Source organism: Chenopodium quinoa, unplaced genomic scaffold (genome assembly GCF_001683475.1).
Source record: "Chenopodium quinoa cultivar QQ74 unplaced genomic scaffold, ASM168347v1, whole genome shotgun sequence".
NCBI classification, from domain to species: Eukaryota; Viridiplantae; Streptophyta; class Magnoliopsida; order Caryophyllales; family Amaranthaceae; genus Chenopodium; species Chenopodium quinoa.
This window is the reverse complement of record NW_018744626.1, coordinates 1,673,956-1,690,272: the sequence shown is the minus strand read 5'-3', so window position 1 is coordinate 1,690,272 and position 16,317 is coordinate 1,673,956. Positions and strand designations below refer to the sequence as shown.

The 16,317-nt window shown below is 34.9% G+C and overlaps 3 protein-coding genes across 3 annotated transcripts; all 3 read right to left on the bottom strand.

The window, feature by feature from the left end:
- Positions 1–5,936: 5,936 nt before the first annotated feature.
- On the bottom strand, positions 5,937–6,824 carry LOC110700860. Its single transcript, XM_021878444.1, has one exon. The coding sequence runs from the start codon at positions 6,822–6,824 to the stop codon at positions 5,937–5,939; it is 888 nt and encodes a 295-aa protein (XP_021734136.1).
- Positions 6,825–8,684: 1,860 nt separating this feature from the next.
- Positions 8,685–9,898, bottom strand: LOC110700859. Its single transcript, XM_021878443.1, has 3 exons — positions 9,224–9,898; positions 8,927–9,124; positions 8,685–8,807 (listed from the first exon to the last, which is right to left on the bottom strand). Exons 1-3 carry the CDS (start codon positions 9,896–9,898, stop codon positions 8,685–8,687), a joined length of 996 nt encoding a protein of 331 aa, XP_021734135.1.
- A 2,885-nt stretch (positions 9,899–12,783) lies between these two features.
- LOC110700394 lies at positions 12,784–14,067 on the bottom strand. Its single transcript, XM_021877934.1, has one exon. The coding sequence runs from the start codon at positions 13,925–13,927 to the stop codon at positions 13,013–13,015; it is 915 nt and encodes a 304-aa protein (XP_021733626.1). The 5' UTR covers positions 13,928–14,067; the 3' UTR covers positions 12,784–13,012.
- Between the last annotated feature and the right edge of the window lie 2,250 nt (positions 14,068–16,317).

The following is a 16,317-nucleotide window of genomic DNA, read 5'->3' as shown; positions in this document are numbered from 1 at the left end:
ATTTGAGGTTTTAAGGTTTCTGAAATTTTCATCAATTTTGTTCGATTTTGTTTGATTTTGCGATTTTCTGTTCGATTTTGTTCAATTTAGTTCGATTTCCTGTTTTACTAATCGATTAACTTTAGTTTCTTCCTTAATTTCATTGATTTGTTCGGTTCAGTTGAGTTTTTCCACCATTGTTAACTAATTTGAAGTTCAACTTGTTGATTTGATTGATTTTTGCAGTGGAAGAAGAAGCGTATGAGGAGATTGAAGAGGAAGCGCCGATAGATGAGACGGAGATCTAAGTAGAAGAAGATCTACAGCTTTCACGATTTTTCACTCGCATTGAGAATTAGCTTTCTGATATTTGTGACGGTATTTTGAAGCTTCTGGACACTAAGCTTATTCCTCCTGCTAGTAGTGGTGATTCTAAGGTCTTTTATTTGAAGATGATGGGAGATTATCATAGGTATTTGCGGCTGAGTTTAAGACTGGTGCTGAGAGGAAAGAAGCCGCTGAGAGTATTCTCACAGCCTACAAGGCTGCTCAGGTTTAATTAATTTTTTCCTTTTTTTGTTTGGTAGATCTGTTAATTAGGGTTTGGATTTGGTTTTTGTTTGTGATTTTTGCGTTGATTTGCTATGATATTTGCATTTTGCTGGAATCATTGAGGAATATTCAAGAATTTGATAAGCTCTTTATGAGTTTCTACTTCAAGAACAACTCATCTTCTGTGGGTGGCTCTTGTTTTACCATCTTTATAGGCTCCTGGTGCTTCTGTTGTTGATTACAGGAGTTATTATCGCATTCCTCTTGGACATCTGCAGTGTAAAATGTGAAGGATTAGTATCTATTTCTTTTTCGTTAAAACATATAAATTAGTTTTGAAAATCTGTTTTTCTTGATCAGATATTAGGAAGATAATATTTGATGAACTATAGGATGTTTGATAAGCTTGTTTGTTTCTTTCTTTAACCAAGAGCATTGATGGTTGTTCTTGCAATTGTGGTTTAAATGGTGTTTGAACATGGTAATATATATGTGTAAGAATCAAATGGAAAAAAGAATATGGACAGGAAATGAATAGATTTGTTTGGATCAGAAACTCGTAGAGGATATATATCCTCTAGTCTCTGATGGTATATTCTTTTATTGGGGAATTGGAGTCTTTTTTTAAGAATTGCTCTTGAAAATTTTAGGCATGTAATTGCTTACCTTTTTTCTGTTATCTGATGCATGATTTGTACTTCACCAGGTATCAATTTTTCCCTTTGATCTTCAATAACTGTTGATACTTTATTATCATCCTGAAACATGCAGGGTAAAGGACATGTTAGTTAAATGGTAGAAGTGTGTCTTTAGAAATTTATTTCTAGAACTCGAGTATGCTAGTTTGCGTTATTGCGAGCTCTATCATTCCTGATCTTACCTTGTCAGCTGGAGTTAGTGTAGTAACCTTCTTCAGCCTTTGTGAAGATTTATCTCTGATTGTATGATTTTTGGTGCCTGCCTGTTCAATATCTACATTTTGTCGGGATTCCTCATATACAGGTAGCTTGCTCGTATCATGATTTCCTGGTATGCTTTCATTTGCCTCTGCTTCTGTCCTTAAAACGTTGATCTTGTCAAGCTTGTTTTGCTTCAGTCTGTATGAAGTCTGTATGATGTTGGTCTGTGATGTTGGTATGCTTTTATTGGCTGTTTTGGCATGTTGAAAGCCTATCAGCTCAATTGGTCGAGCACCGTGTAATCACGGGATGTAGGTTCGAATCCTACATGGACTTTTTTAATACTTATTTTTATATTTATTGACCTCTGGGTAAATGGTGTCAAATTGATATAATTACCCGAAGTTCATATATAGTTACCTTATTTTCAATATAATGACCTTAGAATTATGGAAATGCTTTAAATTTTGTTTCAGTCACCTTATTTTTATATATAGTGATCTTTATTTTTGTATATAGTGACCTTTATGTAAATGGTGTCAAAAATATAGTTACTTTATTTTTGTATATAGTGACCTTTATGTAAATGTTGTAAAAATTGTTATAGTTATCCTATTTTTGTATATAGTGACCTCTATGTAAATATGGTCAAAATTGAAATAGTTACCCTATTTTTGTATATAGTGACCTATTTTTGTATATAGTTACGTTATTTTTATATATAGTGACTCTATGTAAATATCGTCAATTTAGATGAAGTTACCTTATTTTAAGCATGTAGCGACCTTTTAAACGGTTGAATTGATTATATGTAAGGTTGGAATGATCTTAGGGCTTTAGAACCGTCTGATCTTTTGTGCTAGTAATGAATGACTAAGATTGCTTGTTTTTAGTTTTCACCATAAGCTCTGTTTTCACCATAATTGTAAACTAAAATTATCAAGATATATCGAACAAGACCTTACATGTTCGAGAAGCTATATTTTTCAAATATATTATTTATCACATTATAGATTTATGGTATTAGATTGCATGTGCATTATAATCTCTCAAAATTCTAAATTTACAATTTAAAATTTGGATTGAATAGTATAGTATTTTTAATTTTTTTTTTATTACTAATTGTCTATGTCTAACAATTTAAACAAACACTAAACAAATTTATGGGCATGAGATTTATTTAATGAACCAATTAAGTTAGAGTTGGTTTTGGTTAGAAGAGAGAAAATTACGAAGTGTACATTAGTCTTTCCAACCTACTCCGTAATTAATTAAATTAGTTTCCAAATATCGTACATGGACAAAAGACACAGTTCTTTTCAAAAATATGTATAGTTTGTAAAATTGTCTTCATAATCTTTGTAAAGCAGAAAAACAAAAATACACATTGAGTATTTGCCACTTTAAAATTTCTAAGAAATAATTGTATTTCTTATTGGTCTTTACATATATACTAATTTGTTAAATCCCTTAACAAATACCCAATGGAAATTAGAGTAATCAAATATTATTAATGCATATTTTTTTAGTTTTTTACATAGTAATTATTGTATATTCATAAAGATATATAGAGTGAGGGATGGCTCAAGTGGTTAAAGTTTCTCTCCCGATTTCAGGAGATCCTACACGCAAGAGTATGATGCATATAATAAAACAGAACATACAGTTCAGAATAATGATCATGCATATAATTTCAAATTAAAGCACATACATTATCTCCATATCCTTAAAATCTCAATATGGAGTATTTAATTATGAAATCCACACATGCATAAAAGATATACATGCAGTTGTAAATTTTGCTAAAACGAACATATAACAAAATATATAATGCGCATCATCCTCTCAAGTGTAGAATATAAACTTTACGCTTTTTCAAGAGAGAATAATAACACGATCCACTAAAAGTAATGGAAAAATCAAGCTTAGCCATATTGGCAACCTTGACAAGAAAAGTGAAATAACTGTATGCACTAAATGTAGTTTCCCACTAGGAATTTCTGAATTCCACTAAGAGAGATTTTGCACTTTTATCAATCACAAATTCCTAATCAATCTTAGGTATGTTAGTATGTAGTAGTACCTTCTTATGGAATTAGTGACGCCCGAATAATTGTGAAAATAAGCGGGTAACAACGATATATTTTTCTAGATTGGGTTTCATACTTTTATTTCAAGAGTTTCACGTCACTTTTCTTTTTTTTTTTTTCTTCTTTTTTTTTTTTTTTTTTTTTTTATTTTTTTTTATTTTTTTTTTAACTTTCACTTTCATTCTCATGTACTTAACGTATCAAATAATGCTTTTAGGCTGTCTGAAAGTGAATGATAAAATTAAAGGTAATGCCCCCCTACACCATTTAATTTTCGATTAAGACTCCCCTTTACCTTTATGGCTTTACTTCTTTTTCCTAATTATTTTTGTGCCAAATGTGAGGCGAGAGTAAAAAGAAAATTGTACAATATATTTTTTTAGAAATACTTGAATATGACGAGTGTCTTATAAAAATGGGGTAACTTTTTTTTAGGGATATAACCTTGATAGAGTTTTTTTTTTTTTTTTCCTCTCTCTCTCTCTCCCTAAAGATTGTTTTGTTATCTTTATAATATTAATTGATGTTCTTTTATAACATGTGGTAACTTACAAATATATGATGGCTAGTTTGGTAACATGTATACAAGTTTGTGTTTAGTAATGTACGGAGTAAATACTAATTCGTTCGTTAAAAATGCTATAAGTTGCCCTTTTTTTCCATTAAACATAAAATTTTGCACTTTTTGAGCACAAATAAGTAAATGACTTTCTGTGTAATCTCAAATCCTTTTTTTTTATTATTATTATTTTTTTTTACAAAAATACAAATCCTTTTTATATTCCCTCATATTATTATCTTCCTTCTCTATTTTTTAACTTTTCCTACCACTTTTTCCCCCTTTATTTATTGCTAGGGTTTTTTTTCCTCCCTTTACCCACTTTGTCCACAAAGAACAAAAAAAGAAGAAATAATCAATCTTTCTTTATTTTCTTGGTATCTTTAGATAATCTCTATTGATCTTCATTTTCAAGAAAAATAAAGCCAAACGAAAGAACTAACAAGCATATAAATATCATAATTGTCAAAAATAAATAAATAAATAAAATTAGTAGTGATTAATGTTTGTTTTCAATTTTCAAATAAGGAAGTTTATTTCCTATCATAGATGGCCAACACGAGAATGACTACTATTGTAAAGTGATTTCACATTAACTCAAGATTAGAACTTTATCTATCTTCACCACCAAAAAAAAAAAAACCAAAAAAAAAAGAACTTCATATTAGTATAGTAAAATATCTTTAATGTGCAAGCTCATTATGTTACGGCCCCTACGGGGTATCTATCTATGGAAATCACTATCAAAATCTAGATAATATAACTTGTGACCTCCAAGTTCAATCCCACCTAATACGAATGATGCTATATTTCTAGATGATCAAAGCATAGTATTTTTCTTCTTAATTTATCTGAAAAGACCCGCTTTAATTTGTTTGACATTGACATTGTGGCTACACCACCTAAAAAGAAAGGCAACTAGGTAAGAGTATAATTAAACCACATTTTATCTATACTTATATATTAAAAAGCGTTTTAAAAAATGTTAATGAATTACGTGTTCTCACGTCATATTACATTCAGACCCAACCAGACATTCAACATCTTATTCTCATGTTGATGCGCAGTGTGCCACATGTACCCTTTCTCATGCCACATCATCATTTAACATCTTATTTTCGCACTAGCATCGATCGCACCATATCAATCTTCAATGACTTTATTTTAGACTAGTGAGGTCTCGGCCTAGTGACTTGTTTGAACCATAATAATAATAATAATATTTTTGAAGCTAAATTTTTTTAGAAAAAATTGCATATAGTTACAAGTCATCTTTAACTCGATCTTTAAGGTAATGGGGTTCTAACTTTGATATTTTCTTTCAACACATTATGTCTAGGAAGAACTTGAAAAGCATGCCTAGTACCAATCACCTTGCATTATCTATGGTTATATTCAGGGGTTAAAGACTTTAAGTCCCTATGAGTTAAATATATATAAAAAAAAAAAAATTATAAAAAAATCATACTCATACTTTTCTTCTCTTTTCTTTTCTTTTTGTTTCTAGGTGCATTTTATGCCTTTTGTCATAACTCGATTTAAGTAGGAGCTCTTTTCTTTTTCGTACTTTATTTTTAGATTAGAAGCAATGAGTGGTTTAGACGATATTTTGGATAGTTGCATCGTTTTTATTTGACCAGTACACAATAACATAACTATTGGTGAAGTATTCTTGAATACATAACGCACTTATTCTTATAGCTTAGTTGATGTTGTGTGTGGAGTAGATCCAGATTTACAATTGTTAGACTCATTTATTGTGTTGTTATTCACTACTCTCAACCTATTGCAGTATTATGTAAGTGTCAAATAGGTTTTTTTTTTTTTGAAAGGAACGGATAGAGCTTTATTTATAAATTAAATCAAGTCCATTTCCGCCAAGGTCAAGATACCTTGAGGGAAAGAACACAACCGTACAAGTTCCACATTCTCACCCGTTTCCCATCGTGCTATGAGATGAGCCACGGTATTACATGAACGCTTAATATGTGAAAAAGTACATAACACAAACTTAGCTCTATCAGTACGAATATCATCATAAATAGAATAAATGGGTGAACGACCTTTCTCCTTCGAACTCACAACCTTGATTACATTAATCGCATCCGATTCCACCATGATTCGACTATACCCCAATTTGTACGCAAGCTGGAGGGCAAAACGCACAACAAGCGCTTCCACAATCTCAGGCTCAACAATGGCAGCCTTCCTCTTTGCAGCGGCAACTATCCTGCCTTCAGCATCCCTGCATACAACCCCAAGACCAGCCATCCCACTACTAGGTACATGAGCATCAATGTTGATTTTAATCGTACCTATTGTAGGGCAGCACCATCTAACAATACTTTGAGGCGCAAAAACACTTTCTACTCTGTGAAACACATTTTTAGCATAGGACTGGTAGTCATGCACAAGTCTACAATAACCCACTGCAAGAAGCATAGCATTCGGCCTTTCATTCTTAAAAATGGTGAGGTTTCTACAACGCCAAGCTGCCCACATTAACGCAGCCATAGTACTCAGAGCCTCCCCACTACACTTCCTGTATAACAACGCCCATAGAGCAGAAAAAGAGTGATTAGGGGCATCATTAAGGTTCGATTTTAAGTCACTATGCTCCCAAATTGCCGCAGCCGCATTGCATTCCACAAGGGTATGCCAAATTGTTTCGTCATTGCAACCACAAATCTGGCAGGATGCATCATTAGTTATGTGCCGATGGACGAGCCTACTCTTCACAGCCATGTTCCCTTTCACGGGCACTCCATAAAAAGTGTAGGAGTTTCGGTGGACCTCTAGTGTTCTAAACCATCCTCCAAACCTCATCATTCGGGCTATTAGCTATTTCACTCCCTTCTCCACCTTTTGCGAGCCAATATTCAGAGCACACTGAGTATAACCCCGTCTTGGCTAGCCCCCAATAAACACCATCAGCTTGACTAGTGAAAGGCAAAGGTATTGCAAGTATTTTTGCCCCTGTACTTTCCCCCATCAATAAACGAACCTTGGCATCATCCCACTCTCTTCCACCATCGAACATAATCTCACGCACTAGCATGTTTTCATCAACTCCCTCTGGCACTGGCACCACCATAGGTTTCCCATCATGTACAACCCAAGGATCTTTCCATACCCGAATGCTATTCCCCACTCCAACTCTCCAAGCTAACCCATCACGTAATAAGCCCTTAGCACCCCACATACTTCTCCACGTATAACTTGGATCATAACCCCTCAACGCCTCCATTACATTCGAATTCTTAAAATAGCGAGCTTTAAGAATTTTGTGAAGCAAAGAAGTATCGTTTGTGAGAAACCGCCAGTTTTTCTTAGCAAGAAGCGCTTGGTTGAAGCATTTTAGGTCCCGAAACCCCATCCCACCTTTTGCCTTTGGAATACATAATTTCTCCCAACTTTGCCAATGCAATTTCCTCTCATTTTCCCTTGAGCCCCACCAAAATCGGCACAATAAGGTGTGAATTTCATCGATCAACGTAACCCATCCGGAATCTTAAAAACACTCATCATATATGTTGGAATGGCTTGAGTGACGGCTTTGATTATAACTTCCTTCCCTGGCTTAGAAAGTAATCGTTCCTTCCATCCGTTCAATTTCTTCCATATTTTTTCCTTCAAACACGCAAAGATGGCTTTTTTTTATTTACCAATCATAGTCGGCAAACCCAAGTATTTCTCATGTCTCTCAACTTCACGAACCCCCAAGGTTTCTATGATATCTTTCCTCCTTTCACCAGTGACATACTTGCTAAAGGCGACCTCCGTCTTACTCAAATTAACTTTCTGACCAGATGCTCTTTCGTATGAACTGATAATTTCAGCTATTTTCGAACATTCCTGCAGAGTAGCTTTAGCAAAAATAATACTATCATCGGCAAAAAATAGGTGAGACACTCTAGGAGCAGAATGACAAACTCTCGCCCCACTAATTTTCTTCTCCCGAGCTGCTTTCGAAATAAGACCAGAAAAAGCATCAGCGCACATAAGAAATAAATATGGAGAAATTGGATCCCCTTGCCGAAGTCCTCTCGAAGGGACAACAGAACCCGAAATTTCCCCATTAACCTTGAACGAAAAGGAGACACTTGAAAGACAGGCCATCACCCTGCGAACCCAATCATTACAGAAACCCATCTTATGCATAACTCTCTCCAAAAAAACACCATTCAACACGATCATAGGCCTTACTCATATCAAGTTTAAGAGCCACCGTACCATCTCCCCCTTCACCCCTTCTTTTTATAGAGTGAAAAATCTCAAAAGCAATAAGAGCATTATCAGTAATCAAACGATCTGATTTACAGAAATAATATCATTGAGGAATGGCTTCAGTTTATTCGCCAAAGTCTTTGATATTATTTTGTATATTACATTGCAGCAGCTAATTGGGCGGAACTCCGACATGTATTTAGGTTCATCACATTTGGGAATTAAAACAATACATGTCCTATTAATTTCAGTAATATCAATCAAACCCCTCCATCAACTTTTCACCATTGCAATAATATCAGACCCAACAATATGCCAAAATTTCTGAAAAAATAAAGCATGCATACCGTCTGTACCAGGAGCCTTATTCGGGTGCATCTAAAAAAGAGCCAATTTAATCTTCTCATAGCTTGGTTCTTCTGCTAGCTGTTGATTCATTTCACTCGTCTCCATAGTATCTATCCCTTCCAATGCTGCTTCAAAGTCAACAGGATTATCGGACTGGATAGGTTCAAAAAATACTCGGCCACCACATTTTGCAATTGATTTTCCTCATCAACCCACTCCCCTGCCGAATTGAACAAACCATCAATTCGTTTTTTTTTTCTTCTCTGACTTGCCTTCCTATGAAAATATGTCGTATTTATATCCCCATCTTTCAATTCATTTGCACGAGCCCGCGCATACCAATAAATCTCCTCCTGACAACGAAGCTTATTAATCGCCCCTGAAATTTTCTCACACTTTTGCAAACTTGCAGCATCCATATGACCCCCCTGCCCTTCTTGGAGTTCTATTTCAAGAGATCTGATTTTTTTCTTCATATCACCAAAAGATTTGGCAGATCACTTTGTCAAAGCATTCGAACACAAAGCAATTCTGTTGTGAGGAGCGTTCCCCGCCCCCTCCTCCCATGCCTTCCTAACAGCCTCATTGCAATCCGGCTTTGAGATCCACATAGCTTCGAACCGATACAATTTCTTCCTCCTGCCACGTTCATAATAATTAATTGTACTAAGAAGGATCGGAGCATGATCAGAGTCCATTCGAGCAATATGTTGGACTTTAACATTCGGCCATAACTCACACCTAGGGACATCACCAAGAAACCTATCCAGCCTTTCCCGTATGACAGTATCCTCCGTTTGCCCCCTTTGCCACGTAAAAATACTCCCAGAAAATCCCAAGTCACGTAAGCCACAATCATCTATGGCTTCCCGAAAAGCATCCATCAAGTACTCATGCCTCACAGCCCCACCACTCTTCTTTGTCATACTCACAATCTCGTTGAGATCTCCAAACGTAACACAAGGAAGATTGCACTCACTCTTCAGATTTCTCATTAGGTCCCATGTCTCATACTTATTTTCCGTCTCAGGCCACCCATAAAAGTCAATCGCTCTCCATTTTGGTTCACCCAAACTATCACAAATATCCGCCGCAAAATGATGCACCGAATATGAAATAACATTAACATTCACCTCATGCCACCAAAACCCCATACCCCCTGAGTTCCCATTGCTACTAACACATATACCATTCTCATACCCACACCTTCTCTTAATCCTTTCCAACACGGCACTATCAATCATCGTTTCCATTAAAAAAACCACATTCGCCCTCTCTCTCCAACATAGGTCACGAAGAGTTCTTTCCGTCCAAGGGTTGCCAACCCCTTAAACGTTCCAACTTAAAATTTTCATTGGCCTTCGAGGGTATGGTCATTACCATCACCCTCTACTTGGATGCTACTGTTCCCAGTGTAATTCAAAGGCACCAACTTTCGTCTTTTTTCCATGTCCCCTACATCACTCACCTCTGCCATCCCCCTCTTCTTATTTTTTGCTCCCTCATTGCCCACATTACATAAACCAGACCCCCTACTCCCTTCTCCATACCCTCATCCATTATCACTAATTTCTTCCATTTTTTTGTACCTTTTATAATAGTCCCAGTAGCATTTTCCCCCATTCCCAACTCCTCTGCCCCCACCCCCTGCATCACCCCTGCACCCGTATCATCATCCACTTTCTCATGCTCCTCCCTCACATTATTACTTGCCCCAATTTCTAACTCTATAGAACCTCCCACCCCCTTCTCAATCGTCGGCATAACCACCTTCTCCACCCCTATCATACCCTCCCTCACACTTCTAGTACGCAGCACAAATTTGTTACTGAAGGGATCAATGACACATTGTAATGTGGCAACTCTTTCTTTCGGAGACTTATCCATATGAGGTGAGAAGAGCAGTCTACGAGCAGCGGTTTCATTCCCCTCCTCTTTCCGTGATTCAGGCTTATGAGTAAACACAAGGGATTGTGATTTCTTTCGCAAGTTATCAACCTCCTCCTTTAACTTCTCATGCCCCTTTCGAGGCGACGCCCTCAACCATAGCCCCCATTGCTTCTCCTCGACATCAGCGTCTTCATCAACATTAGGACAGTCCTTTTCTGTGTGGCCCAGAATACCACACAAGAAACAGAAGGTAGACAACCTCTCATACTTGAATTGCACCGAAGTTACAGCACCTTTCTTGTTGCGGATTTTCTGAATTCTGCGAATAGGCTTCGTTGTATCAATCAACACACGAGCCCTTCTTGATTTGTCCCACCCCAATTCATCCTTCTCCACCTCCAATACAACCCCAATCTTTTCGACAATCTTTCTCACATCATCATCGGACCTGCTATCAAAAGGGAGATTGTATAATCTAATCCAAAACGGGCAAAATTTAAGGTCAATGTTCTCCGGTTGTTTATCCCCTCAATTTCTTTAAGTAATAACAATTGATTGTCAAAATTCCATGGAGCACCATCGAGGACTTTCTCCTTATCACGCCAATGGAAAAATTGTATCACAAACAAATTGTTCTCAATTTTACGGAATAAAACACCCCGAGACAAGGACCAGGTCTGCTTTAGGGTTCTTTGTAACGCTTCGAAATTATACGATCTAATAGTCAGTAATTTCCCCGCCAAGGATAGGGCTAGTTTATTGCTAAGTTCATCAACATTCGAGACACCTAATTCTGCAATTTCATTCTCTTCATCTGTAATACTCAATTTTGACCACTGCTCAAGAATTTCTCCTGCCATCCTGATTAGAACACCATGGAAACCCCCCTACCGGAGAAGGAGAGACCGCTTGAACGCGCAAGAGAACAACTCTGACCTCCGAACTAGGGAACCCTAACTCCAGAGCGAGAGAAAAAACTTTTATTTACGAGAGTTTACTTATTCTTGTAGATTTATGAAATCCATTTAATTTAAATATATAAGTGTCAAATAGGTTAATTTACCGACAATGTAACACGAGTATATTGTATATAATAGCTATGTACAAAAACTATTGTATACAAGTATAAGTTTTTGAAGCACAATATTCAAATGCAAAGATTTTTCGAGTTAATTTTAAATGTAAAAAATGTGATAGTATATAATATGTACTCGTACAAAGTATATTCTCATATTATACATAATTAATCCTAAGATGAAGATTATTTACATATAATAAATGGAATATTAAACCTTTTTCATCTTTTCGCTATTATAAATCAACTGGTTAATCAATAGGGAAAGGGGAAGTGGAAAGTCCAAATCAAGACAGCTAAATATTTATTAGAGATAATTAATTTAGTAATTAGGCAGCCCTTTTTTTAATTTATCTCACCCACTTTTATGGATGAGAACATTCTTAAAAATTACTATTTTTTTACTTTTATTTCTATAACTTTTTAAAAACATGGTTTAGAAAATTCCACTCTGGGGACTAGTTTAAATATCACATCTTATGCCCAATATTCTAGGTAATAGTTGGAGATAATGATGTTATTAAAATTGGATTCACTTTTTGTAATTAGCTCAATTGAATATATTTGGTAAAATTTATAATGCTTGATACCAAGGGCATGTTCTCATTGACTTAACTGAGCTGAAATGAACTAAACTTATTAGAGCGGAACTGAACTTAACTAAAATGAATATTTTATAAGAGAAGAAAATTAGAAGCTGAACTGAACTGAACTTATTAGAGCTGAGCTGAAATGAATTGAACTTATTAGAGTTGAACTGAACTTATTAGAGCTGAGTTGAACTGAACTTATTAGAGCTGAACTGAACTTATTATTTAGAGCTGAATTGAACTGAAAATAATCGTATCAGAAGAGGCCCTACTTGCAAGTTAAGTATTAGAACTTGATATTTGATGGAACTGTTTGATACAAACTAGCCACTAAAGTCGTAAATAATTTTAAAAATTTTGAGACTCGTATTTAAATGTTATTTAGTTATCGTTCGCCTTAATATTGGAGGTTAACAATCTTAACATACATATGCTTGATTGGCTAGACATGAGCCAAAGGTAATATTGGAAGTGGTAAGACCTCGGAATTACGTAGTTATAAAGTTCGAAAATCTGTTGAGCTCAAACTTCATAAACATTTACTTATTAGGATCAAATAAACGAAATCAAACCATGAGTAGAAAGAAGATTACATTAACAATTTTTGCATTTCCATGAATCTTTTTTCATTTTTTTTGGCTTTCAATAAAAACAAGTAAGATCTTAAATATTTACATTCAAATATAGCAATACTCATCAACAACAACTGAAGTCATCCCAAAATTTGCCTACCCCCAAAACTCCCAAATATTTACCGTTACTAACCACCGTACATCAACGTAACTATTAATTCCGGACAAAATTTAAAAAGGTCGAACCGTCCGACTAATCCCATTCACATTAGCGAAAAACCCAACAAGATCTTGACGGTACGGTAAATACGATTTCATCTTTCCCGCTTCCACACCACTTTTTTTCCTCCCTCCAACCGTCACCGTTCTCTCCCTCCTCCTCCCATCTCCGCCACCACTACCACCGCCGACACCGACACCGATACTTTTATGATTATTCGAGGGTGTCAAAAAGACGAAAGTATCCTTCCCATCACTATTACTCCTATGTAACAAATCTCTAAACCTCCACCTTTTAGAAGACCCCGTTGATTTACTCTTCTTCTTCATCATCATCACCTCTTCCTTCTTCTTCGGGGTCCACACGCAGTACGTACCTGGTGGGACCCCTTCGAGATCATCCGCTTCCGATGACGAACAAGATACGGCCCCATTCCCGCTCGTTTCCCTCTCCTCCAACAGCTTCCGCAGCGGTACGCGGATGGTTGTTGGAGGAAAAGTTGTAGTCGAAAAACCACAACTACTTCCGCCGTAAACTAAATCGGTGTTGAATACTGGAAACATCGGCTTTATTTGACCGTTGTCGAAGATCTGATCGGCTGAAATTGGGGATGAATTCTCTTCCCCTGTCAGAATCGCAAACTCGAACTCACTCTCCTCATCGTCATCAACTTCATCGTCATTGTTGTTGTCGTCGTTTTGGGGTTGAACGGTGTCGTTTAGAGGGGTATCATGAAACGCGTCGTTGAAGGTGACGGAGGAGTAATAATCATCATCAAACGGGTCGTTTTGAGATAAATTGAGCTCCTTAACAACACGAGCAGCAATATCAGCGATGTTTTCGGAGGAGTAAGAAGTGAAACTGGGTGATTGAGAGGAGAGTGAGAAAGACGCGCCGCCGATATTTGGGTGCATTTTTGTGGTCATTTTACAGTATTTTTTAGGAGAGAGAAAATGGGAGAAGAAAGAGATTAATTTTTGAAAGGATTTGAGTGGGTAAAGTGGGGGTTTTATAGAGGGTTGGTGGATGAGAGAGAAAATTAAAAAGGTGAGGACGGCATCAATGACGCGAGACTCCCATTTCTAAACAAGTTATGATGAAATTGTTAGAATTATTACGCGGTTATGGAACTAGGGAGGTGGAATTTAGAATGACAAATCCATACTTTTTCCGTTCTATTAATATTGTAATAAGGGTAAAATTATGTATTTTGAAACACATGTTATATGCTAAGTATCTATAATTGTGTAAGATTAAAAATCATATAAGTTAATATTATGAAAGTATTTTATGATACGAATTCAATAAAACTTCACATGATTATAATTTGCTTAATGTAAAAATCATAGTATATGGTCAAACAAGAATGATGAATAGTGCAAAAGTCCATTATTACAATATTAATAGAACGGAAGAAATAATATACAATGAATTCCTAGTTTTACTAATGTACCAACAATTTACTACACTGTTGTTGTGTAAAAATAAAATACTAAAAATTACGGAGTACTACACTCAAGTTGTGTTATGTACTCATGTGTTTGGGTACGGATTTGTTTCCCTAAAAAAGAAGATACGAATTTGTTCATTTTATTTTTACTTATTTTATATGTTTAATTAAGGAAAAAAATAAGTGTTAATAGAGATTATATAGGATCATGAAGTTTTAAATTATAAATACAATAAATTTTAATATAAGTTCAAATAAAGTAAGAGTTAGATGAATATGACTCACCCTTAGGGTGTGACATCCTATGCTGTTATGGAATAGCTCTAACACTTAATTGGACATGTAATTTTAAGTGATAATGACCTACTAAATGTAGTCTACTAGTCTTATTGTGTTTGATCAATTAATAAATCGACTAGTAACCTATTTTGTCACCAATAAATTAAATATGCGATATTAGACAGTTTTGATAGTAATTGGAAGTTATCTGAAATGAGTTACATCCTAATGATCTATATATGTGTGTTTTGGATAGGATAAGCTAAACATATTTGGTAGATAAATTAATTGGAGCAAAAACGAATAATTTTGGATAGGGCATATCAAACAAACTATGGAAAGAAAAGTCTCCAACGGGTCCAACCCCATTAAACTCATGTTGAACTCTGTTCACTATGGAGTATAAATTTTTACATATAAAATAAAATCATTAAGAAAAATATTACACATAACCTTAAGGATTATGTTTAAAAAAGACGGAAATTATTAATAAAATATTAATTAATTACATTGTTTTTCGAGTGATTTTATCTCATACTGATACTTAATGTTTTAGGATTTTTTATAACATTACTCAATATTTTTGTAAGAATAAAGTTTAATTTGTTACTCCGAATGTTTTGTTGAAAATGTCGAATCTTTCGAGTCTAAGGGCGTATTTTGATTTACTGAGTTGAACTGAACTTATTGAAGCTAAATTGAACTGAATATTTTATGAGAGAAGGAAATTAAGAATTAAACTGAACTGAATTTATTGGAGGTTAATTAAACTGAACTGAAAATCAGCTGAAGAGAACATACCCTAAATCAATATTTACAAATAATATGATATTGAAGTTAATTGTATTAATTAATTTTTTTTTTTAAAAAAAAATCCTAGTACAATTTTCTGAATAGTGTGTAAGGCAAGTTGCAAGAGTTACTTTTAGAAGTAGACGTCTTAATCAACGATCATATGCAAACTCCAAAACATATTGCTTCGTTTATACGGTGACACGTGGGGTTGAGATATGAGAATCAATTTGGGTGGGAGGGGAAGAGAGGATGATTATTGATTAGGTTAGAAGTTGAAAGTGTAAGGTGTAACTATTAAGGTTTATTTAATTTTATTTAATACATTAATTTTATAATTTAATTAGGGGGCTATTCACATTATGTGTGAACTCGGTTTTCTTTGTTTTGGTGATCCATCTAGAACATTTGTAGAACGTTATTTATCAAACGTTTTACTTTTATTTTTCTGCCACTTGCTATGATTTATCATTTATGAAATTATCTTAGCATTTCTTTTCTTTTTCATTACTTGTATTATTGACAAAGAACAATTAGGTTATAAATTAAATACGGAGTAACATACAACTAAATAAATGTGGAATATTATTCACGCGCAAATAAGTTGTATTATGGTTAATGTTATTTGTATCATTTTGTGGTCAATTGCTCATCATCAATCTACAACAAAAAGGCCTATAATTTTAAACATATGCAATTAAATAAATTACATGAATGTGGTTGCAACTTGTAAAAGTAGTAATGTAATACAGTACTGAGTAAGTAAGATAGCCAGGGCATATCCAACAGAGCTCA

Bases quoted from the DNA above. Each gene is read 5' to 3' on its own strand.
- LOC110700860 (XM_021878444.1), bottom strand. From the start codon at position 6,824: ATGGCTGTGAAGAGTAGGCTCGTCCATCGGCACATAACTAATGATGCA.
- LOC110700859 (XM_021878443.1), bottom strand. From the start codon at position 9,898: ATGATTGATAGTGCCGTGTTGGAAAGGATTAAGAGAAGGTGTGGGTAT. The intron at 9,125-9,223 runs GCATGGGAGGAG...GGTGATATGAAG, and splicing joins GCAATGAGGCTGTTAGGAAG to AAAAAAATCAGATCTCTTGA. The intron at 8,808-8,926 runs GCAAGTCAGAGA...GAACCTATCCAG, and splicing joins CGACATATTTTCATAGGAAG to TCCGATAATCCTGTTGACTT.
- LOC110700394 (XM_021877934.1), bottom strand. From the start codon at position 13,927: ATGACCACAAAAATGCACCCAAATATCGGCGGCGCGTCTTTCTCACTC.